Source organism: Haemaphysalis longicornis, unplaced genomic scaffold (assembly GCF_048455015.1).
Source record: "Haemaphysalis longicornis isolate Haplotype H1 unplaced genomic scaffold, Haemaphysalis longicornis Haplotype H1 scaffold_1, whole genome shotgun sequence".
Classification (NCBI taxonomy): Eukaryota; Metazoa; Arthropoda; class Arachnida; order Ixodida; family Ixodidae; genus Haemaphysalis; species Haemaphysalis longicornis.
The window spans coordinates 337,156,614-337,182,732 of NW_027526203.1; the positions used below are offsets into that span (position 1 = coordinate 337,156,614).

Here is a 26,119-nt window from a genome sequence, read left to right on the forward strand (position 1 = left end):
AGTGCTTGTCTGCCAGAAAACAGTGCCTTATTCACTGAGAAATGTAGCAGTTAAAGCCAAAATTTCAGTTGTCCCACTTCATTGCATGCTTTGTGATGTCAGCAATGATGTATTAGAGGCAGTTATCTAAACCGGCGAATTACGTAGTATGTTGGCTCTATGTTGCATCCAAATGAATGAAATATATAAGAAATGGATTTAAATACCTGCATCCTAAAAGGCCTTGCCACAAACTTATGGCACGATGTCTCAAACTGTAGTGTGAACCATCGAGCTCCGCATTCAACTACTAGTGTCCTGTCGTTTCGGGTCTAGCATGCTGGTGCAGTTCTGCCGGCCTAATGTGGCCTGCCGCCTTTGGCTTCTGCCCTTCCCTTCCCCTCCTTTCTGGTGGTGGCAGCTGGGGACTGCTTTGAGCTTGGCCGGCAGTCGTACAACAACGAAGACCACTACCACACGGTGCTGTGGATGCAGGAGGCCCTGGACCGAGTGGACGACGAGGTGGAGAAGACGGCCGATCGCTCGGACATCCTTGAGTACCTCGCATTCTCCACTTACCAGGTACACGACCCATTCACGGTAGGGCGCTTGATGTCAGGAAGCACAGCTGTACTGTGCAAGGGAAAAAAATATTCGGGGTAAACACCTCTTTTGAAGGAACGCAGTTAGCATGAGATTACTATGACAGGTAATGGGCATGCATGTGCAAGCACACACACACACACCCACACTGCTTCTTGGTCCCAGACCTCGGTGGTGGGCCTTGGATGACACGCCACTTTTCCCCCTTGAGTAGAGTAGTGATCCTGCTGCTCATCCTGCTGAACAACATGTCATGCTTCCTCACCAGCAGGAGGGGGATCGATGAGTGTCTTTCTGCTCTATTGCTTCCCCATCCACCACAGCTTCTTAGGATCACCACACCTCTATGCCAACATGCCAGTTTTCTGTGGTGGTATAAAAAGTCATTCGACCCTGTGCCTCCACCAACCAGGGTTGAGATAGTATACATACATACAGATGGACAAAGTTTTGCTTGGAGACAGGCACACGTCACATTCCATAATAAACCGAAATATTGAGATGCGCATTTGCTTCTCTGATCTGCTGCACTGATGTATAATAATTTATTTGAGCGTTTTGTTTATGTAGCTTGTAGAGTTGCCCAGAAATAGGTCTTTGTGGTGGCATCCAGACAGGTTGGGCGAGATGTACAGCCCTGTAATTGCCTCATCTTCTTTGTCAGTTAAATATGACTGTCCAGTCGCTGGCTTTAGGTCTGTAGTCTCTGTCTTGCGGTGTTTGCGAGCATTTTCTGCTTGCTTGTCTTCCCTTGGCTGCACATTCCATTATTTTCTCTGCTGATGCTGCTTTGCTGCACTACGGAGCACTGCAGGGGTGTTGCTGGTAATTTCATCATTAATGGCATCACTCCAGTCATGTCCCGTTAAGGTGGACTCCGTTAGTATAGGCACACCACAAATGGATGAAATTTTCAATGGCCACGCATTTCTGCCCCGTTAAGGGGGGCCGTCTAAAGCGCTTGTCCTCTGTTCCCTTCGTTTTTATCGCATTTTTAAAGTGTTGCGCTTTTTGAAGGTTTCGTCATTAAGGGGGGACACTGGTCTTAAAAGTTAAAACAACTTTTAATTTTTAAGTAAACTCTGTGAAACTTGTCAGTCTTGCTGCTTTGTTCCCACTGATTTCTAATATACCCTTATTTTTTCACTTGGTCAGTTAGTTCCCAAGATAATGAAAGATAGTTAGCCATTTTTGGTCAAGCAATAGACAAAACAGTGTTGGTCATAAAACCGTAATCTTTATGTTTTCCGATACTATGAACCCTGGTAAATGCGATAATCGAAGCAGTTTGTTTTACGCATTGCCTGGAACTCATTTTACAGCTCATTGAACCTTGGTGGCACCAGTAGCAAGGAACCATTTTGGGTGCCCATTTCAAACACCGAAGTTTAATGAGCTGTAAAATTAGTACTTAAGCGACGCATCAAAAAACTGCTTCATTTATTGCATTCACCAGGGTTCATAGTACTATTGGAAAATTGGGAGATTACAGTTTTATGACCAACACTGTTTATTGTTTGACCAAAAATGACTAAATACCTCTAATTATGTTGGGAACTAATTGACCAACTGAAAATATAATGGCACATTCGAAATAAGTGCAAACAAAGCAACAAGATGGACAAGTTTCACAAAGTTTGTTTGAAAATTAAAAGAAGTTGTTTTAAGACCAGTGTCCCCCCTTAACATAGAAGCTCGTAGTTTGGAGTATGAATGGCTTTTTAATTCTTTGAGGGTCCAATGTTTTTGAAAAAAACTTTTCCAGGTGGTCAAATTACTTTACGGTGATAAATTATGATGATAAACAAGCTAAGAGCAGCACCAATATAGTTAGAAATCAACTTCCGCTGCCTCTGCAAGGGAGTGCCGATAAAGATAAAAGTCAAGTTTCGCGCGCCTTTGGGGCGATTTCGCGGCGAAACTGAAACAACGAAATGGCGTTGACACAGATTGCGTGGCACGCTTACGCTAGAGAGTTCTGTTTATCTACGCAAGAAGGTTGCACAATCAAATTTTAAATGCTTCTTGTAAGTCCTAGGTGGTGACAGCACCTCCCAGTGAGCATGCATCGTCATTATGGCGAGAAATTTTAAACGGAGCGTCGAAACCGTACCCGTACGGCTAAGACATTGCGGGACGGAAAACTGCCGTCGTACATATACGATGAAAACCCTCAAAGGGTTAAGGGGCAAAATTGTCAAAGGCATAAAGCTTTGTCTTATTATTTTGCACTGCACACATATTCACACACACACAAAAAAGGATCAATGAAGGATGGAGGCCGCAGTGTGCTCTTTGAGTTCTTTTTGTTGTTTGTAGCTTTCTGCAGTATTTTTGGTGACCCTCACCAACTGAGCAGATAAAAAAAGAGCTTAGTAGCAGTGAAGGTTGCACTGTGCTCAGGAAAGCTGAACAGGGCCTGAAATACACAACGATCAGGAGAATAGTAGTTCTGTTTCTCCACTGGTGTAAGTTTTGGAAACCCCACATGAAATTTGTACTGCCTGACAATACCACAACTTCAGCTTTTGGATGCAGGTATTATGCTGGCTGTTAAGACACACCACAAAAGTGGACTTGTACTTGTGTGGAAAGTAATGAACTGTACACTGTTACACTGTTGATATGAGGTAGTGCCTTCAACAGCTGAAGCCATCGTTGGACGCTGTAAAGCATGAAACCGTTGTGGATTGCTGGCAGCACATGGAGATTCTAGCCAATACTGTTGCTATGGAAGAGGAGGACACAAACGATGACCTGCCATGTGTGGCCATTGCTGAATCTCTTCCGCAGCTTGGAAAAAAGAATCTAAATGAAGAAATGTCGGCCTTCTTAGAAACAGGCTATACTTGAGAGTAGGCCAATGCTTGAGAGCTTTGATCTTTGAGCATATCGTAGAGCTGGTTGACAGATCTGCTCAGTAAGAACATCTACAGGATGAAAAACCTGTGCTGTTGGAATCCGGTGATGAAGAGTCGTCACACGATGAGCTGCTCACTTTGGCTTGGAGGCAGCAATCAGCTATTTTGAACAAGAAAGACATGCTGAACATATGTGTTCAGCATGCTTCAAGTAGCTGATGTGTTGTGCTTTTTGGACACCTAAGTAAAGTTGAAATCATCAGCGCAAGCCCTCATTTGCTCTTTTTTGTGTGTGTGTTGCAAATGGTAGGCGTGTTTTTGTTGTGCTCACTCCTGGATTTGTTATAATACATGATTCAAATTATGGGCAATTTTTCTGGGGAATGAAAGTATCCGTACTAATGAGCCATGACTACTAGTGACGACATCACTTCCAGCCTCACTTTAGCATTCTCAGAAGTCTGCTGAGTGGGGGGTGCCCATAATATTTCACAGCTGTTAAAACACACCAAGAAGTGCTCACAATTAACGCACGAAGCCTCTCCTCCTCTGTCTCGAGTGCTTCTGTAGCACTGCTGCATGACATCTTCCCCCTCCACATTACCTGTTGCACTGGGTGCATTCGGTAATATGGTACAAAGAGTGCCATTCATGAGCACAAGTATGTGTTTGTTTGGGTTTTGTGGCAAATATGAAGGCGATGTGCTGCACAGACATGAATCATGTTACGCAGCACATGCCATGTGATGCTCACCCTCAGAATGGCCAGGGAGAGGCACGTAAATGTTTACACATTGAAAGAGCACGGATTACAAGATGTTGATTCCGGCTGCATGTGTAGTGAGGTAGTATAAGTACACGAAGGCATGCGCAACTTCGACCTTGTTTTTTTGCAAAAAAGAGTGAGATAGGGGAATGAAAAGCCATGTGGATGCGCATCGAGGTATAGTTTGATTTTATGGTGCAGATGCTGGAATCTGTTACGCTTCACTGTAACATGTATGGACAAGTGGGGTGATAAAATCGGTAGAAGTTGTCATTCTTTCTAAAAGGGCTTAACAGTTTATACCACATTGCAAAATAAAAAGGGATGTTGCGGCAAACTGCAGTGTTCAGATAATCTGCTATATGTCACAACCCATCAGTATTCAAATTTGAAAATACTGCTAGCGGACATTTGTAATGGTGCTTGGAAGTTTTTGGTAGGGTAAGGAAAGAGGGCGCAAAATTTCTTGAAAAAAATTTGTTTTGGTAGTGTGTTCTGTAGTTTGAATTGTTGCATACTTATTTTGTGCCTCTATGTCTTGTTGATTAGTTGCAAATTAACCTGCACATGTTTTATTATTTGCGCAGCAAGGAAACATTCATCATGCACTGAAGCTGACAAACGACTTGCTCGCATCAGGTAATTCTGCACGTTTTTCCCCTTGTGTTTGCCATAACTATGTCATAGTTTTTCATTTTCTGGCAGAAACCTAACTTTGAAATTAGTGCCTTCACACATGCGAGCTTCCATTATTATTTTTTCCTTTTTTTAAATTCTTTTCCATTGGGTCAGTAATGCAAGCTTGTATCTTTCTTGGCTGTTTTCAGGGGCTCGACTTTCAGAAATGATTTTTTGCATTGTGCACACCAGTATTTTGTCAAGTTCAGGCCATCCTGTTCACATTTCAGTGTAATAGCTGAAAATTAGATAAAATTAACAGGGAATGGTGTTTCAGGGCATACAACAGTAATTAAATTTTTAAAAGTTTGTGGTATGTAGCAACATTTATTGAATAAGAATTCAACTGTAATGCTACCGCGCAAATATACTGTAATACCCAGTTAACTTTAAGTCGCAAAATTTGCTAAAAATTTCAAGATAAGCGGTGTTCTGAGTTAAATGAAATGCCAAAAATTGGTGGCCGGGTCATTGATATAAGAGCTAGTGCTGGTAACAAGAGCTCCACAGCACAGGGGGGCTTTTGCAATAAAGGCAAAATAATTTGCTGTAAAAACGAATTTTTATTATTGTTGAAGAAAGAACTGCGTGATGTTCACCTGTTTTCGCGTTCGCATTTGGTCCCAGAAAAGCGTTCTCAAGCTGCTCAATGCATCGCATCGATCGTTGGTCACCACCAATCCACCACTACATTTTACCTTGCTACCCTCCGCGGTGGCTCTGTGGCTGAGGCGTTGTGCTGCTGAGCACAAAAATGCGGGTGCGATTCCCAGCCGCAGTGGCCGCTTTTCTGACGCAGGCGAAAAGCAAAAACGCCCATGTGGATGAGATTTCGGCACAAGTTAAAGATCCCCAGGTGGTCAAAATTAATCCGGAGCCCTCCACTACGGCGTGCCTCATCGCCTGCGTTGTGTCGGCGCGTTAAACCCTACAATCACCAACCTCCTTTTTGTGTGGTCTGAGTTACCGATAAAAGACCCGTGATCACCTGTGCACAAATGCTGCAACCCATGGAGACCACGGTGGCACACACGTTATCACTTCCACATTTGCTTGACATGTTGTATATGAAATTGCAGCGGCGGAGGGAATTTCAAATTTGCCGTTCACGACTGTGTCCGGCACAAAGTTGGAGCTAAGCGTTCGCACAGGGACCTTATTAGCTAGCTACCTGTAGTGGACTTTGACTTGTGTCATCTCGGTCAACATTTTGAGATATTTGTTGTCCCCCCAAAAAACGTTTCGAGGTAGGGGGAGCAAATACACAGCACCTATCGGAGGTGTAAATGCACAGTGAGAAAAATTTTTGACCTAACTGATACTATTCCAAAGTATTAAGGTAGCAAATTGGGTGAGTTGGATAGCATTCATGGTGGTCAGCGCGAACGGAAACAACACACGAAGAAGAGAGCCTGTGTCGTCTATTCCCTTAAAACAGCGCCTGTGTCATCTATTCTCTTCTTCGTGTGTTGTTTCCGTTCGCGCTGACCACCGTGAATTCCAAAGTATGTGAGTTTCAGTTAATGAGAGTTTACTGTGTATACTATTATAGGTTTGGCAGTTAATGCGAACTCTTGCTTTCATGCTGCAATGTTTTCTCCCCCCCCCTCCCCCCTTTTTAATGTTAGAGTCGGTTTTCACCCACCACAGTGCTCGGTGGCTAAGGTGTTGTGCAGCTGAGCACGAGGGTGCAGGTTTGATCCCGGCTGCGGTGGCCGCTTTTCAGATGGAGGCGAAAAGCGAAGACGCCCGTGTGTTGAGATTTTGGCGCACGTTAAAGATTCCCAGGTGGTCCAAATTAATCTGCAGCCCTCCAGTACGGCGCACTTCATAGCCCAGGTGTAGCTTCGGCGCGTTAAACCAACCCCGCAATCAATCGAAGAGCGGGGTTTCAGAATGAGGTTCTCAATAAAAGAGTTCGTGTTGCAAATGTTCCAATGTGAGGCACTGCTGTCACATTCTCTGAAATAGCCTGGCATACTTGGAAATTGTGCTGCCCACTATGTTCTCTGGTTAGAAGCCCTACGCTGTGATGAAACTGCCGGTAGCAGTCCCTTGAAGCTAGAGGTGCATACAGATTGATTGCTTGGTGAGCAGGGGAGACTGCATTGGAGCATGACCAAAGGGGGTGGGATGGTGGTGTTCTGTATGCTGGTATAATGCTATCCTATTCTCGAAAAGCACGACATAACATTTTACATTCAGCAGAAGAGCGCTAGTATTAAACGAAGTAGCAAAGCCTATTTTATTTCTTTGTGAGGCAGATTGCATTAAATGAGAAACGTATGTCCTTTGAAGAGTACATTTTAGGGGTCCTACACCATTCAGTGTTACACTTTAGCTATGCATGCTCCAAACTGTAAGCCAGTTTCAGCGTTTTAGGTGTCATCTAGCTCAGCAAAATGATTGCTGCTATTTCTCAGTACTGAGTTTAACGTATTCGGAGTAGTTACTATACTCTGGAAGCTATCTACTCCGGGGGCTAGTTTACATAATCTCCACCTGGCTACACAACGTAGCTGTAAAAATGGCACCCATCTTGCTCTCATGACCCTTTTACATGATCTTTGCATCGAATTGTCGAAATTGGGGGAGGGGGCATACAATTAGGCAAATTGTGCTTGGAATGTTGTTTTTATTTGAAAAACAGTTCCGGACCACCCCCGTGCTCCGGGAAACAAGCGGTATTACGAGGACACGTTGGCGAAGCGAGAGCTGTACAAGCGGGGAGATGATGGCGATGTGTCTGATGATGACAGCGTCACCTTGAAGAAGAGGTCCCCACTCCCAGACGCTGACTCTGAACGGGGCATCTACGAGAGGCTCTGTCGGGGAGAGAAGTTCCCAGTGAGTTCCTTACTTTTCCAGTCACTGCGCCTAATTGGGAAAGGAGGAGGGGATGCCAGTCCATTCACAAAGTCCTGGTGTACGTCACCGTGTCATTACAGTTTCAAATCATAGAGTCACACCTAGTATACATTCCTCATTGTTTCCTTTTCCAGGCACTTACACGGGAGAGCTCAGTTCTGCAGTGGAAAACATGTTGGGATGATACATTTCCACAGCTTCGGCATTTTCTTTCCATGGTTCCCCAAAAGCGTATTAAAGGAGTACTGACACGAAATTTTTATGTTACGTTTTTTTCGCTGCTATGCGTGCCTACCAGCCCACTAATCATAGAATGACAGATTAGGCGGTCGAGCGCAGCGTAAACATTCATTTACGGCGTCGTTTATTCGTGCCAGTTTCGGTTTCGACAAAAAAACGCCGAGCGGCCGCCATGACAGCATGTATCACATGGCGTCACCATTCTTGCCGTATCGCTGCCTCTCTGGAAGCGCGCGCGAGCGAGCGCACGCGCGCGCCCAGACCGGCCGAGGTCTTCGCCGTCCCCACAGGCCCTGGCAGCATGACGTCAGTCCCAAAACCATGACGTGTACACACGCCCGAGCAGCGCGCGCCAACCACAGCCAGCGCGTCGGCTTCGTCACGGGAGCCCCGACGTCGACAGTTTGGGGCACGTAGCAGATGATGTCACGTCGACCCGCTCTGGCCTTTCTCGTGCGGGCGAAGATTAAAATGGATTTTAAATATGTTTCGCTGAACGGTTGCTGTTGAAACTTGCTGGGAGATATCTCCTGATAAAAAGGAAGCGTTTTACATAGTTATCTCAGCTTTGAAATTTCGTGTCAGTACTCCTTTAAGGGGTATCCAGCGAAGTCGTGGCCACTAAGCTTTTTATAAGATGAAAGAGAGCTAGCTTATCATCTGGCAGCTGGGTACTTTCTCCGAATATTTCACACCCAGTATCTTAGAAAAAGAATCAGTAATTCTGACTGCTCTTTTGAATTTGTCTTTCAGCGAATGTGCCTGGTTCATTGAAGACAGTTTTACTGAACGCATTACGTTTATTACTGCGGAAGAAGTTTGCACTGCACAAAAGCACTTTGAAGTGAATGTTGTAGTTGAGTGAAGAAAAAAGGTTCTTGTCTTTTTAAGTTAGAAATTACAGGAGCTAATGCATCGTCACACATTTGTTGTTGTCTTTCCATTTGATGAAAGTAGTGATGAAATGGCTGGAAATTTAAGTTGTTGTTTTGTCTTGAACATCAAAAGAAAGAAAACCTCATCATGCTTATCAGAGCAGTTCTCCGCATGCAAAATTTGGAAGGTGGGGAAAGTGAGTTTTGGGGTTATGCATTGTGAAACTTCACTGAGTATGCAGGTGTAGGAGGCCATACTAGGATTTCAGGTCATGACATTCTGCACTTGTGACCAGCAATGTTGTTGCAAATTGTCACAATGAATAAGGTGGTGTTGATGCTTACTCATTCACTGTAGCTAGAGGGTGTCCCATGGGTGAAGAGAGGATTTCGAGTTTAGATATTGAGCTATTTAAAACAGTAGAGACAGCTCGACTAGATAGCTACCTGAATAAAACTCTACATAAATGTTTACGTAAATAAATGTCTACAGATAACTGTTTTATTAATTGATTAATTATTGACAATGAACCAACGCAGCCACTGTACCATGACCGGCAGCTGACGTGTCAGTACCGCACGAACAACCGACCGTACCTGCTGCTGCAGCCAGCCAAAGAGGAAGTGATGTTCCCAAAGCCACGGATTGTTGTGTACCATGATGTGATATCTGACTACGAGATGACCGTCATCAAGACCATGGCCCAGCCACGGGTATGCCGCACATGCTCCTCATTTTGCTGTCGCTGGGGTTTATGAAATATGCAGACATGTTGGGACTGGTTGCTCCTAACTGTTTATGACTGGGGCTTGGCATTTCCGGAGTTTATTTTTCATGAAATTTGAAGGGTGTTTTTCCGAGTTTATGCTTTCCCAAAAATTTGGTGTTTTTTTTTAGAGTTTATTTCTCATAAGTCTCGAATTCTCCAAAATTTGGAGTATAATTTTTGTGTATTCTCAATACTGAAAAATTAGACATAATATTATATCCCAACACGAACGCATCAGAACACTCAGAGTAAATTTATTTGTCTGGGAGAGGCAGAAACGCATATACACACAAGAACAAATTTTTGTGTACAAAATGAGTACGTCGATGCGTATCACGACTTTGGAGCTTATTATAATAGATGCAAGCATATCTAGAAAGGTTTCTGTCATTGCTGGAAGTGTGCTCCTTTCAGTTAATGACTATCAGCATTGAAAATGCTCTTTTAACATTTCTAGTAGAAATGGGGAAAACGAGAAGCATAAGCATGCAGCAAGAAGGCATTGGACAGTGTGAACCTATTAAAAAACAGGCATTCCTCAATGTTGGTGATTTCATAACTCTGATAGTTTGCAGTATCACGTATGAGCTGACACAATGCGGGGGGCAGCTTGCGTTTCACATTTGCACAAAAGTTTTCACACTCTTCCAGAACAGGGAAGATAAGGTGAATTTCCTTTTGTTGTATAGATAGATACATAAGATAGATAAGAAGCCCTTCCTCAGAAGTGCTGGCCGCTTGCCCTTACGCTGGCAAGTGCGAATAGGCAGCTATCGCGAGAAGTTATTGGGCATCCTAAAGTCTTAACTTCAGCCATCATTTTCTTGCCACCTTGACTTCTAAAGTCACCATTCATCGGATAAATCTGAATTCTTTAAAAGTTTACCAGTGAGTGTTTTCCGGATTTTTTTGGATTTATCCAAAAATGCGGAGCTCTAGTAAGATGCTAAGAGCAAAACCAACAAAGTGTGTTTCATCCCTTCTTTCACAGTCTTAGTGTTTAAGTTCGCAGTAGCCACACAGTGTACTTAGAGTTTAAATATGCTGAATAACAAAAGTCCTACAATGAACCATTCCAACCAAAGAAATATTTTTGTTTCCCTGGAGAATGCCTGTAGGAATCAATGCATTCAGCCTCCTTGAACAAAACATTCTAAAGATCTGCAGTCTCACAGTTACAAGCAGCTCGCAACATTTTCCATGCAAAGGCCAGCCAATGACCCAAGGCATCAAACTAGCTCAAATGCGCTCGTAAAGCAACTCTGATGCACACATTACCACCAGCAAGTACTGAAATGGCTGTTTCTATTTATATTTTAATCCGTGGCCAGGGTGGATTGGATTTGAGCTACACGGCTATAATTTTTTTAATGGGGCAACATGCATTTCGTGAATTCACCATCTTGCAAAAATGTCATCTCGCATCACAGCTGGTGAATTCATAGTGACACTAAACACTAAACAGTGACACTAAACAGCTTTGCTTACTTTTTCTGTAATGCAAACATTCTTTGGGGGAGGTTTCATTTCTTGGCAACTATGTAGTCACATCACAGTATTGCACACCCGATGCCATTTGCTTGGTTTGCTTGGCTCATTTCTCATTTGCTTTTGTTGGTTCTGTCGAGGGGAAACCCATAAAAAAAGCGGAAGTTTTTGATGTAAAACAGCAGTTTGCAATTATCACCAAGACTGCAGAAGTCCAAAATACGACATTGCAGAGGAGCAGAGGAGGTAGCCCCCAGCTGTCTTCTACTATGCTATGAAGTTGAAATGCAACAATCCTTGCAGTGAAAAACGGAGCTCGCCTGAAGTAAAAGGCAGCGCAAACTTCTCTTTTTGAAGATGTTGAGGGGCCGTGTATACAAAAGATGCGTACAAGTGACAAAATAAGTTTTGGTTTCTGCTGGGAACTTTACTTGTGCAGTTTCATATCTGCAATGGCAAGATTTTAGCATGGATGAGGAAAGTTCTGTACCTGATTGAAACGTTACTATTGCTAGGTTTGGCTGTCCACCATTTATGTGAGAAGCAATTGTTTATGTGTTGGGACCACTGCTATGTCTCGCTGTTTGGGTGTAAGCCTAACCATCTAAATTTCTGTAGAGTTGTTGCTTGCTTTTTTTTAAGTAATCAAGGTCAATCTTTTTAATGCCACTTGTTCGTAACATTGGCAAAATAGCGCTGTTCGTTTTGCTGTGCAAAATTTTCACCAATAATGTGCGAACATTTTTTTATTCATGCTTTTAAATGTTGCAGCTTAGGAGAGCCACAGTGCAAAATTACAAGTCTGGAGAACTTGAAACTGCCAATTACCGTATCAGCAAAAGGTAAGCTTGCCACGTACATCTGCCACTTACATTTGTTACTGATGTGTCAACAAAATTTTCTGCAGACATTTCTCATAGGTATAGCAATGAAGTGCGTTTTTCAGGTGGCATACTATTGTTTTCTACTAGCACATGAGGTACGACCCTGTTGTTTTTATAAGGAAGGGAACGTGGGAGTGCTACAGAAGGATACAAAGAAAAAAATCAGTTAACCCAAATGTTGTATATACCTGACATTTCTAGTTTTAGTTTGTAGGTTTTCATGTCTGCAGCATGTAGCTTCAATATGTACTAAGGTATGCAGGGGCTTCATTTTAATTTAAACAAATCTTGATCAAGACTGGGTGAAAGTTGAGTGTATCCCGTGTTTTGCAAGTGTTTTGATGTGCCATGGTTGCCACTATAAAACCTATCTACTATCAAAACAGTTAGCTTAATTGCTCAAAAATATGCTTATCAGCTTTATGATTAATTTAATACTAGGCTTTGGCCACTAATAAAGCTTTGGCAATTTCATCGAGGCTCTGGCAATTCATTGGCTTCAAGGCAACTGCATTAGCATGCCTTCTTTATTGTTATCGGATAAGGAACTCGAATATATGGCTGGCCGTCAATGAGAGAAGATTAGAAACTTCAATACACTTGCTATGTTTGTTCCGATGGTATATATACAGTGCACCCTTTTCAACTAAACTTTCAGTTGTTAGTCAGCGCTGTGTCCGCGTCCCTTCTTTTTGTGTGTCCTGTTCCTGTGCACGGCGCATGAAGAATGTCAAAATACCAACTAGCCCACCAGTCAACACTCATTTATAACCGATATAGGGTGGCCGCATTGAGTTCTACAGGAGGTGATCCAGTGGTCACAAAAACCCACATTATAACCGGCACTGCACTGTAAGCGGTGGAATTATCAATTGTCTGCACTGTTTTACCCATCACTTTCTGCCGGGACCATGTTATGCCAAAACTATCAAATATCGCATTGCAATATCCAGAGCTGCAAAAAAAAAAAAAAAAAGATGTTTGCCTGTCCTGCTGACGATTTTAGTCAGTGATAGGCAGAGGGTGAACAGGTACGAGTTGCATTTTGTATAAGTGCATCCCCTAGTGCCACTGCTTTGTTATACTAGCGAAGACATACTTTCTGGACAGTTGCCTAGTTAGCTCTGTCTGGCCACTGTTTTGGACCAAGCAGATCAAAACATTACACCGGAATCTAGAAGAAATTGCGAAGTTCGCTATAAGTTCAATTTTTTGCCAGAAGCAGCAAGTGACTGGGTGCTTTTTTGTTGCAGTGCCTGGCTGAAAAATGAGGAGCATGGTGTGATTGCCCGAGTAACTCGGAGAATCGAGGATATTACCGGTCTCACAGCGGACACCGCAGAGGAGCTGCAAGTAGTCAACTATGGCATCGGTGGTCACTACGAGCCACACTTTGACTTTGCCAGGGTGGGTAGTCTGTGTTGGAAAACACTGCTAGCCTAGCTAAAATGAAATTTGGAAAGGATGTAGTACCAGCCAACTGAGCAGCAGCTGTGATTGTCATTCATTGTCAGACCCCAGTACTGTTCAGAAAGCCCGAAACCCTTCCCGGGGTGGACTTGTTACAGAATCCGTTGCGGTGTCTCAGGGGCTAAAGCATTGTGCTGCTGAGCCCAAAGATGCGGGTTCAATTCCAGCCGCAGCGGCGGTTTTTCTGATGGGGGCGGAAAACAAAAACGCCTGCGTTACAAGATTTCGACACATGTTGAAGATCCCCAGGTTTCAAGTAATGCGGAACTCTCCATTACAGCATGTCTCATAGCTCATGGGTCATGGCATACCTTTGGTGCAAGAAACCCCCAAAATTTTTTACTTGTTACAGACTGCAGCTAGTGCCATGGTTATGGCCTAGACATTTCAAGCATGCTCTTTACGTATCCCTGAGGCAGTCTTGAATTACCAAAGTGAAGTCTTGGAACACAGCATAGCATAGCAGTGGCTTGTGGTGAATAGTATTCCTCCAGAAAACCTTCTTGCGGTATAAGATTCCAGATTAAATGCGACTGTTACATATCCACGTCAGCCGTGACCCAGCTTAGGATATACTAGTTCTTATCCCTGAACTCGTGTTCTCAACCTTTGTGTATTTTTTGAGCTGCACTGCTGTACGTACTGTGTGTAGTTTTTTGCTCGTTAAATACTGTGCCCCTTGTTGAATACTACTGTATTCGATAGAATGCTGCCATTGGAACAAACCCGCAACTATTTTGCCAGTTTCTGGTGCCGCGAAGAAAAACACAAACTGTGCAAGAAAAACTCGCAGGATATTTTTTTTTTTCTTGCATTCGGCTTTCAATTCCTTTACCGATATTTGAGCAGTGTGTGAAACCGCTTGAAGCGTTCTCGTGTGTGCAAGCCAGGGTTGTTACTGCAGGTTTTGCAGAAAAACACAGTTTCCCTCTTGCCTCCTTTTGTTTATCTATTGCTACAAACAGCACAGTCCTTGCTGTTTCAGCCAGGGAGCTTGTAGATGAAATGGCTTGTCCCATCTAGCCTTTCCTCGCACTCCGTATGTGCAGACGGGCCCAGCCGTTTGGCTCGAGCCCTCAGATCACCCACCAGCTGGCTGTTGGATGAGGTTGTGGCAGTACTGCAGGTTTTGTTGCTCTTTCTTGCCATGATTCTGCAGCTATGTGCGCCTCCAAATAAAACTTTTGTCAATGAAAATCTCTATATGCCAAGAAAAAAGCTTTCGCCACCATTTCAGTGTCTTTTGACGAAATGCATAGCTCACAGAGTAATGATCCACACGGTGCTGTCTCCACCACCGTTGTGGCCTTCGTCACTCGCTTATGTCGAATCACTGTCATCACTATCTGATGAAGGCACGCAATTCTCTTCCTCACTGAAGTCATCATCACTTTCGCTAAGTGCACCAACGTAGAACGCATGCAAGAAAGCGGCCATGCTTGTTCTCAGCGAACAGGGCACACGTGAGCTCTGGAATCCAGAAGGCCTGTATTGAAAATTGTGCTGCACCCTAGTGCAAAAAGAAGAAAACTTCACCAAACAATGTTCACTTATCCCTCAAGAGATGGTGCATCACAATGGGAAAAACTGGAAAAAACTTGAACACCCAAGTCGGGCGTACCCCGACGGTGGACCGCTACGGCTGTGTTGCGTTTTTGGGCAGGGCCTGACAACGGACTGGAAAGGGTTAAGTATTTGGGCTGTTTTTAGTTTATATCCCCTTCCGCGGTGGTGTGTACAATTGTACACATCAAATTTGACAACACCAAGCGCGAGCGCCTTTGCTTCAAATGAAATGGCACCTCATGAGTGCATTGCCACATGCCTTCTAAGTAGACAACTAGCACCATCTAGTGCTTTTGCTCCGAAGCTGAAGCCAAAAATAACCCTCAAGATGGACGCCTCCAGCTTCTATGGAACGGCACAAGATTCCATTATGACCCTTTTTGTTTGTTCCGGTGTATAATGCCTTTTACAAGAATGTTGTTCATATCAGCTGAACGTATAAGGTTGTGGCTTGTCGCACATGAGAAATTCTGTGATTTCTGTAAAGGGTGGCACTGGGCCGCAGAGAAACGTGTGTGTACAATTGTACACATGGTGCCCCACACTTCATTGGCTTTGCACTACTGTTCAACAGCTGGCTTTGAATACATTTGCAATGCGAATGCTGATTGACTCCCCAAAAAGGAAATGAAAGACGTCGTGGCATTTCAGTCAGACATTGCACGTAGCTTGATTGCAAGAAACTCGGCTACGCCAACCAAGAGGGGAAGACCAAGCATGGCCTCTCCAACGCCTGTCCGAAAGTCGCATGTGGTAGCACCCTTGCCAACTAATTCTACACGGGTTGACGGAGTAACCCACTGGTAAATTCACACCAGTGCTAACTTCCCTCAAAGGTGCCTGAATGCAGGCTGTGGTTCCAAGTCTCGAGTTCGCTGCCGCAAATGCGGAGTTTACCCCAGTGCCGCAAAGCATTGCTTCTTCAAATTTCACGCCAAAAAGTAATGGCGTCGAAGCAGTCAAGCTTAGAGGCCTTTAAAATGCACTCTTGAACGCTACTGACAAGGGAAGTACCTGAAAATAATGTTTGATGGTAGTAATGGTCATTGAACTGCTTTTCCGCCCAGAGGCTCCATGTGCACAAATGTGCACATTACAAACATTTTTCTTCTTCGATCAATAAACCTGTTTTGATGCACGTCACTGAGTCTGGGTTTGCTTAATTTGTGGCTGAAGGGGATATTTTTAAATTCTTACTAGGACTTCTGTGAAAGTTACCATTTCAGCAGGCCATCGAATAAAAAAGCGTTGTCTTTTCTAGTCCCCATGTGTGTCTTGTAGCCCAGCCATTTCTGCTGAGGTGGCTGGTCGTTGTAGAATGATTACCTATTAGGAGTGGGTTATATCGCATGGGCTATATCTCAGGATGCATGCTTGATTTTCTTTGGGTTCAGAGAGAAGAGAAGAATGCTTTCCAGAGCCTTGGCACTGGCAACAGGATCGCCACCTGGCTTAATTATGTGAGTGAAAAGCATTCTCATTGTCTCTTTTCATTTTATCATTATTGTTCATTTATATTGCAGAACTGCATGCTGGTTAGAAAATACCATTAAAAAACATGACATTAAACAGGCATTCGTTCACATAAAGGATATAAAGAAAGCAATAAAGGGCATCATTCAGACAGCTTTCAACCTTTCAAGAAATAATTCAACATTGGGGCTGTCAACAACAGTCTTTGTTAACTGATTCTAGGCTTTTACAGTGCTGGGAAAAAAGGAGGACTGGTGTATACCAATATTTGTACAACATTGTTCAAGCTGTTTGCCATTATTGCAATAAGTGTTAGTGCGAGTTTTAATTGGTGTATCTGTGTTTTTCCCTTTCAGTTGGCTGTAATTAGTGCCTAAGTATACCCTTAGTTATTCCTCCCTTTCTCTAGCTTTAGTCCTGACATCAACTATTTAGTGTGTGCCTTTGTGTTTCAGCAAATAACAACCCAAGCCTGTATTTTCATGTTTGCTATTACTGTAAGATCTGCTTAGACTCAATATAGTTCTAGGAAAGATCACAGCTTGTGCTCCCTAGCCCATTGCACTAGAACGCACCTCTGACATTTTATGCTTGGCAGGGGTAGTTAGCTTATTATAATTTATAACGGCACATAACAAAATCAAGCACTGCTAAAACAATGGGGACAAAAGGGTGACAATGGTTGTTACAGACAGGCAATGACATTCAACTATTGAATGACACTCATGCACTGTTGAAGGTAGGGACAGTGACAGGCCCAGTTTCAGGTACATCAGTGAATAGCTTCTTGTTAAATGCGTTGGTGAGCTGTATGGTGGTGACATCTGTTGTGCGTGCAATGAAGTTATCGTATGCAGCATTGCTGTGCAGTGGTGGTGCATTGATGGCATTCAAGGTGCAGAAGCGGCATCACATTCAGCTTCAAAAACATGTTGCTGGCGAGGCTGGAAGATCGCATCACCTCCTTATTTCTTAAATGTGAGGGCTGCAGAGTGCCGTCCACCAACAAAAGTATTTTTGCCTGTACGATTCTTAAAGCCCGATACGCTGTAGCCTCACTCGTCACAGTCCGCGGTGTGGTGGTACATGATTGCAAATTTTTGTATATTCTCTTCAATGCTGTTGCAGCTGTTGACAGCATCTATGGAGGTGTTTTTGTGCACTCATTGAAATTGACTGGTAAAGCAGTACGGATATGCAATGATCACGAAATGGTTCAGTTTTCACTGTTCAATAAGCTGTTATATTGGACTGCCCTAAGGTTGGCCTGAATGAACATCCTTACTGTTTAGGAGCCTGGTATGAGACTTGCGGATGCCTAAAAACAGAAAGCTCTAAAACGCAGCTTGCATATTTTGTGACCAACCTACATACACGCTGTGACAACGCAAAAGCATAGGGCTTGAGCGTTCTGCAGGAAATACAGTCAAACCTGGTTATAACGAACGTGATTCAACGAAATACGTTCGCTATACGAAGTAGTTCGATGCAACCAGACCCGCTTATAACGAACTTCACTATCAAACTCGTTATAAGCAATGTGAACAGTTGATTGAAAATGAGATAACGAACGAAAGACTGTGCCAGTCACCATAAATAGTAATCTACTCCAAAAGCAGTTTATTGCAGAGAAATGTGCACTTGTTTTCAGTGGGCAGTGATGCAGAAGGCAGCTGCTCGCACATACTTGATCATGTGGCAAATAGCTGCCAAATAGGAGTGCTGCAAAACGGGGCTGGAAAAAGGCCCGGATTGCTCCTGCTGCTGCATTTCACAGAAGTGTGAGCGGGCAGCGCTGCAGCCTGGAGGCTAGGCGCAGCCAGCGCAGAAGCATGTTGGCGGGTGTTTGGTGATCGATCGTGCATGGTCAAAGTTCAATATATCCAATGTTTAGTTCATTATAAAAAATACATATTATAGTGGAACCTCGCTGATACATCCCCCAGTCTTAGGACGACCCGCTTGTTACGATGGATTACCGTGGTCCCGCCAAACTCCCCATGGAAACAATGCTCGGGTGCACGCGGTCCCCTTCATACGACGGACCCTGGCGGGGATAAAATGGCGGTTTTCCCATCTTTTACGCCGCTCCGCCGCCGCGTCCTGTCCTCTCTTTATTGACCCCCGTTTGACGCTACTTGATGTGCGAAGGTGAGCAGGCGGGCCAGACCACTTGCCGAGCAGAAGCAAGCAAGCAGGGGGGCACTGGCGAGTGGGAGTAACCCTTTGATGGCCCCACGCGGCAGCAGAATGCCATTGCGCCAACCGTGAGAAGTCAAAGTCCAGGTGGCCGGCAAACCGCGAAAACGCGTACAACACAAATCCTACGGCGGCGATGACTGAATACCCGCTTTCTTTGCCCGCTCAATTCAAGTTTCTTCCTTTCACGATGCCCTTTGTCCCTGTACCTCTGCTCTCTGCTTATCATCGCCACCTTGTGCTATCGTTCGTTTTGATCGGCCTTGGCAGTTTCACACTCTCGCCTTTTCTCCTCTCAGTTTGCTCTACCACGTGGGCCTTATGTCGCGCGTGCGCAAAGCGCAGGGCTGGTGGGCTATAAATAGCGCCGGATGGCCCGGGACTCGCATAGGGATTGGTGCATGGCTGGCGGGCTAGCGCAGACGCTATGGAGGGGAGGGGGGCACAAAATAGACGTTTTATTTTTAGAAACTTTCAATTTCAGTTAGGGTTTTGCAAATTACGCGAGAACGCTCGAAATATAGTAATGTAATTAGCCCACCTGTCGCATGAGACCATCTGCTAGGCCGGCATTAACCCGTGCCCCGATAATACGACACCCTGGTCATGCGATGCTTTCACGTGGTCCCTTAAAAGTCGTATTATCGGGGTTCCACTGTACATGCATAGTGGCAGAAAAACTTTGAGTGTTCGCTATAAAGTATAATTCGCTCTATCTGAGTTAGGTAGTTATACGGGTTTGACTGTACTACTTAACTGAACATGCCAAAGTTGACAGAAATGGCTGACGGTAAGCAAACGATGCAAGGACAATGCTTCCCCTTACTGGAAGTGCATCAAAAGGCTATCCAGAAGCAGGAATTTACACATCACTGCCCCTGTTGTGTAAATGTGCCATAATAAAGGCGCAGATTCAAACTAAGTGCAGGAACGAAGGTTACAAACTTTGCAGGGAAACTATGAGCTTTCCACTGTACACAAAAGAAGTTAAACTTGACATAGCTGCTGTTCACACCATGCAGTCTAGCGACTGCACTAGTGGTTTATATGCTAACTTTGAGTCTGATGAGTATCTGGCTCTTGTTATGCTTGGCATTGTGGCATAGGTTGTGCTTTATGTTTGCATCTATCTAACATTTTTTCTTTTATGCATGAAAATTTTGCTGCACATTTTTTGGCTTGTTGAACCAGTATATAGTACGTGCATTACTAATCATTGCACTAATGCTGTGGCGTCTGACACCGCAACTAACCCATGCAAGTGGCAATGGTAGTTCTATATTTTGCCCTGTTTGTGCTGCCTTGCTTGCTTATTTTGCTCTTTGTGTTTTTGTTTTGAAGAAGAAAGGCAAGCAAAAGATACCATCACACTTGTCAAATGGCAACCGGGTTTCCACTTGGCTTAACTACGTAAGCAAATGCGAACTCTCTTTCTCTCTCTCTCACTCTGTTTATGCACGTGCATAAAAAGAAAAAATGCATCTTGTATATGACTGCTTGAACATTCTGCACGTTGGCTGAGACGTTGGCTGAGTGTCTTTGTTCAGGGCAAGCATGGATCACTGGCAGCACACATGCAAAGCATCTGCAATCATACCAAAACAGGAAACTGATCTACGTACCCTTTTACGCAATGGTATCTGTTTTTGAAGATTGTAGGCAGCCTTTTTTTTTAGGCTATAGTTAACATGTGATTTTGTAGGAAATGACGTGAAATAATCGGGTTGCGTAGTTAGAGCATTGAAAGACATAAAGAGCACCCTTCGTTGTATATGTAGTGGCATGTGTCATTGCACCATGTTATCTGATTTTAGACAGAGATTCCTGTATAGATTTTGGTTCTGTGCATTGTGGTACTGTACAGGCTACCTGTGGCTTTTTTTTTTTTTATCCTGTTAAGCTGTAGAGCATTCGCAGTCTCTATATCCTGCACAGTTAAATAAAGTGACAAACTGCGTATACGTCGATTATAGTCGCTGGTGGCATTTACCCCATGAATTGTTTTCCCAGTTAGGTACTAGCTGTAGTCAATTGTTTGAGTGAAACTCATCTGGTCAGTGTTTGTAGCAATTTAGGACCTTTGAGAACAGGAACAGCATGGAACAGCACCAGGTACTTATAAAAGCCATGGAGGCCCAATTTCAACCAATTAAAAACAATTTTCCTATAATTCCCCGCTTTTTCGCCACGAGTGGTATTGCAGTGATACGAAATTCTCGAGAGGTACATCCCAGCAAGTAGTGCAGCTAGAAAGATCGTTTCTTTTGCACTGTGAAGCTGAATGTGTAAACCATGTGATATGGGAAGCAGATTTTGGATTTTGTGTTTCAGTAGTTTAATTTGCATTATTTTAATTGGTTAGCAGGAGTACTTCAAACCTAAAAGTTAGAATTGATGTAAATATGTATGTGATTGCAAAACAAAAAAACTGCTTCCCTCATTTCATTCTCCACAACTTCTGGTATGTATTCATGCCTTGCTGGTAATCTTTTGTTGAATAGGTAGAATTTATGTAAATGTGTATGTGATTGCAAAACAAAAAAACTGCTTCCCACATTTCATTCTTCACAACTTCTGGTATGTATTCATGCCTTGCTGGTAATCTTTTGTTGAATAGTTTTTTTCCTATTGTTCTCAAGAACAATCAAGAAATGTTTTAATTACCTCGGAAACTAGTGGCCTCACATCAAAACTAATTAGATATTTGAAATCAGCTAAAAAGACTGAACAAGCCCATGAAGTTTTATCAAAATTGGCTGGAAAGCAAGAAAAAAGTATCTAAGACCAGCGTGCGGTGGCTCCATTCTCTGCTGGCGCAAGCTTTACAAGTAGGGCGTTCTGCAACTGTGGGTACAGTGTGCGAGAAGGTAGAGGTGTGTCGTGCGGAGGAAAAACCACTGGAGAGCACGGGTCCCTTTTGCGATGAAAAAATTGTATGGAGTGCAGACGTTCCCCAGAAAACTCCTGTTGCAGCCAGCGCCACCTATAAGTTTTTAAGTCAAACTAAACAGTATTTGACGAGTGTTATAAAATTTTATAACATGAAATAACATAAGCAGCCGCCAGAGGCGCTGCTTACAACAGGAGTTCCTTAGCAGAAATTTTCATCACGAAAGGGACCCACCCCCCTAATTGGCACCGAACGACACACCTCTCTCTTCTAGTACACTGTACCATTGCGAAAGAATGGTTGACGTTCACCTCAGTGCAGCCATACGGCTACAAAGGAAAGCTGTGCAGCTTCCTCAGAAGTGGAACTGTATTTAAAAAAAAAAAGTTGCATTTTTCCAGCCGCCCCCTTCCATAGGGGCGATTTCCCGTACAAGCCAGGTCAACTTCCCAAGCATTGCAGTCCCACACAAGGGCCGAGCGCCAGCCTGGGGAGTCGCTTGTACCTATTTTACCGGTAGGTGCCCGGTACCACCAAGGCACACGAATGCACATGGTGACATCCACAGCCACTGTGGACGCTCGGCTTGGTAACCGCCTGTGGCAGGACATGCCACCAGGCTCTTTCACCCTCTGGAAATCTGGCAATCCGGCAAGAAGGCCAGGGAGCCCCGCCAGATAGAAAAGGGTCAGGGGACTCTCGCAAGGGTAAAGGCAGCTTTCCAGGCATGAATTCCCCTGGTCTGCACTCGACCAGTGACGCCTGTACCCATTAAAGAAACCGGTGGGCGCCCGGCGGTATGCAGATTTGAACTCGGTACCTCCTGCATACGAGCTGAGTGCCATACCTCTGAGCCATTACTGCGGCGGTGGTCCCGGCTTCGAATCTTGGACCAGGGCGAATTTTTCTTCAACTGCAAAGTTTCTGAGGAAGCTGTACAGCTTTCCTTTGTAGCTGGACGGCTGCATTGAGATGGATATCAAATGTTCCTTCACAGTTTTTGCGGTCAGGGCACCAATGGTGGTGAACCGAAAGGCAATTTTGAATCGTTGGATTGTGGAAACAGACACTCAGGCTGGGTTTCAGAAAATTTGTTTGTTTCATTTCAAGCGTTTGTTACAGAAAAGCGCTTAGGCAAGCCGCACCACAGCACTTCAACATTCAATATTTGCGACGGCTCAAAAATTGTGGCGCTGGAAAGCGAATGCAGAGGCAATACCCGTTTTGGCGTTTTTGGCATTTTCTGCGTTAATAAGCAACTGGTGTTGTAGTGAGTGGTATACATATTTGCATTCACAGCACTGTAATCTATCGGTAGAAGCAAACTTGTTTCTACACTTTAGTGTCCCTTTAAAGAGAACCACTCAAAATTGTGCTACCTAACTGAACTTTGGGATCTGCTTTACCACATGGCATAAGTGCTGAACATTTTTCTTGCATGGAAAAAAACTTCTGCGCAAATCTCCTAGGAGGTGTTCTTGAAACCTTCACCTACAAAATGTATATTTTGAATTTTTTTTACTAAAACTGGATTTTTTTATATACAGCTACATATTTATTTATCAATTTTTTTGGCATCTATACTTGAGTTTAGATGTTGGCCCTTTTTTCTTGGTTATTTACAAAATATCTTAATGACAGCTACCACTGCCAAAGGTCATCCAATCGTGTATATTTTGTGCGCTGCATTGTATGCTGAACCAAAATTTTTGGCAAAAAAAAATGTTAGACGTCTTATAAGCGGTCAATTTCAGTGTAGTGGTGAGAATTAAAAAGACAATGAAGACAGTGTAGGTCTTCTTTTTACTTGAAATTGTGGCAAAAGCAATAGATTTGAAATTTACTCATTTCCTTTGCCATATTCAGGGTGTTAATGGGGTATGGCCGTGGCTAAGAAGGGGCCGTCATTAGGCTGAATCTATGCCAGAAGGCAGGCAACATGGTGCAGCAGACACCGGAAGCTTAACTGCTGTGTCTTAAACATTGTGATGTAGTTTGTAGTAGTACGCGTTACCTCTGCAACAGTATGATCGTGGGTTTTGTTCTTGCTTCAGATGGTGGTACCTTGCCTTAGGAGGCTACGGGTCTACAAAGTAGCAACATCAGCCCAACCAAACTGTCGAACCTTTTGAGAGCACCGGTGTCTGGCATTGCAGAATGCTATTGTGGTCTTAGAGATGATGAGCTATTGCACCTGCTGAAAACTGCCGGGGGAACCTGAGATGATACGGGCTCGGTTGCCTTAGACTGCTCGGTGTAAAGGGAAATCTATAGTATTTTTCCATTGTGACAGTTGATTTGGGGTACAATGAGAGAGTCTTAGGGAAAGAGCACCTTGTGCACCTGTCTGAACCGTCATAGTTTTTTTTTTTTTTTTTTTCCCAGCTCTTTTTTTCGAACAGTCCAATATAGCATTGCATATACTCACCTGTTATTGTTTTGCCATTCTGAAAGCACTCTAAGGACTATTTCTTGGCTGTCCCGATAAATGTTGGTCATCACCTTCCTAACCGACAAAATGACCTTTGCTTTTCCACTGCTTTGCTTTGACTGCTGGGTGATTCCACGAGAGAATAAACATGCCTGTACGCACGCATATTGTTCTCATATTTCTATGAGTTACACGCAAGCCAGATAGCAGCTTAAAACTGCATACTTCGCGAGAAAACAATTTGCAAAGGTGGCGCGGGTGACACGCGATTTTCGGTGGCTGCAGTTTTTTCCAACTTTGGGGCTTTGCGCACAGCAAGGTTTGATCGTTCTGACTAAAATTTGTTTTAAAACAAAAAATGCACCAAAATGAGAAACAGGTCAAAACAAATTTTGTTTTCTGCCGTGAACAAAAAAGTTAGAAAAAAATGTGAAATCACACCAGATGCCAGATTGTCGCTAACTTTGACACCCCTATCTTCGTGTCTGTAATCGTGACCAACTTGTAAGTGATAGGTAATGTCGAACAGATATTTGTAAACATATCTGTAATATATCGCTTGTCTAGAAAAATATAAATATATGCAAAAAGAGATTGACTGCTGGGCTTTTTCTAAAAATGCGTGACTTCAAAAATCAAAATTAAAAAAAATCCCGGTCTCAATTTTTTTTTTTTTTTTTTATTGGGGGAAAGAGACTCCTTAAATTAAGAGTGTTGACAATACTGCTTAAAAATGTGTTGCATCATTTTGTTTGTACCAAAGTTATAAGCAGCTGAAATCATGCATTCGAGACGCGTCTCTGTGCCGTGAGATCCGCTACTGCCGCTGCTTTTCTGACTTTGCGCTTTGATAAAAAAGTATTTGTTCGCTTCTACGGTTACACCAGGGACTTTTCAAGATTCTATGTCCTTCTGAATGAGGAATCCACGCTTTTAATCTTTTTTGCGTGCCAAAAAGCATGCATTTGTGCGTGCATAACGTTTCTTTCAGCAAAATCATAAAGCAGGGTAATAAAACAGAGTTTTCTTGGTGTGTCGACTGCCATAACTGACCCCGTGGGGGCCATTCGTTAAAAGGGGTCACTTGTTTAAAAATGGAGCACTTGTATAAATAATGAAAAATTAAAAAACTGCAGTTGATTTCGATGTCAGAAAAACACCGACATTTACCAGGACATGCCTACAGCGTGCAAAAGCCCGCTGTGCAATTTAGTTATACTAGAGTTCCGGTCACAGCACGAGTAAACTGACAAAGAATCGTAGGCGTGAGCATTTTAGCACGATTAAAGTGAAATAACGCGGACACCTGGTAATTTGCTGGGTGACGTGGCTGAGATTCAAAACCATTTATTTTCTATTTAATCCTCTCAGAAGACATGATCATAACCATAAAATTGGAGTAAAATGCTTCAACATTTTCATTAAAACTTGGACGTTGGCGCATTCAAACACAGCACACCAGGTTTATTGTAAGGGGCATATGAAAGGTCCCCCCTTGCTGCTGTGCTATGTAAGCGTAAAATAGACAGGGCTGTGTCATAAAGACTACAAAATAAATTTTAGACAGCTCGACATGTTAGGTGCTTTATTGCAACCCACCCTTCACCTAGCCCCACGATAAGTTCACGCGCTAGGGCACCTCCCAGGATCGGCACGCCGCAGCTTCTGCTGGAACATAGAATCATGGTTGCCGATGCGCAGAAGCTCGCTATCTTATTGGTTTTTCAATAGTTGGTGTATCTGTACCCTCGGTGAGGACATATGTTTTTGCTTTATTGGGGCGGGCTCAACTTGCGTCGCCTGCGGAAATGCGCCCGTCGAGGATAGGCAGTAAGTTTTTCACTATAGTTACCATTGGGAGATAATGCACCCCCTTTGTTGCACCTGCCCAGCACTGGGTCAGTTACCGCAGTCTCCACACCAAGAAAACTCTTTGTTTTTTGGTGGGCCTTCACCTCAGGCTAGCGCCTGTTCAGTGAAACTATCGCAAATAAAAAGAATAAAAAGGCGGATCTTTTTTTTTTTTTTTTTAGAAAGATGTCAAAGGTTGAAAAAGTCCCTGGTGTAGCTGCAGAATG

General features: G+C 43.6%; 1 protein-coding gene across 8 annotated transcripts in view; it reads left to right on the forward strand.

The window, feature by feature from the left end:
• The window catches only part of Ph4alphaefb (prolyl 4-hydroxylase subunit alpha-1), a 56,056-nt gene that overhangs the window by 12,637 nt on the left and 17,300 nt on the right, over window positions 1–26,119 (forward strand). For 2 of the 8 annotated variants that reach the window (XM_077684113.1, XM_077684120.1), the window contains exons 5-12: window positions 401–561; window positions 4,797–4,848; window positions 7,538–7,734; window positions 9,411–9,584; window positions 11,900–11,970; window positions 13,266–13,419; window positions 16,443–16,508; window positions 20,062–20,130. In XM_077684113.1, the coding sequence (XP_077540239.1) occupies window positions 401–561; window positions 4,797–4,848; window positions 7,538–7,734; window positions 9,411–9,584; window positions 11,900–11,970; window positions 13,266–13,419; window positions 16,443–16,508; window positions 20,062–20,130 (944 nt within the window). Of the gene's footprint in view, window positions 1–400; window positions 562–4,796; window positions 4,849–7,537; window positions 7,735–9,410; window positions 9,585–11,899; window positions 11,971–13,265; window positions 13,420–16,442; window positions 16,509–16,877; window positions 20,038–20,061; window positions 20,131–23,664; window positions 24,218–26,119 lie in introns of those variants that run through there. The other 6 variants (XM_077684140.1, XM_077684150.1, XM_077684127.1 and 3 more) reach the window with 6 other exon arrangements.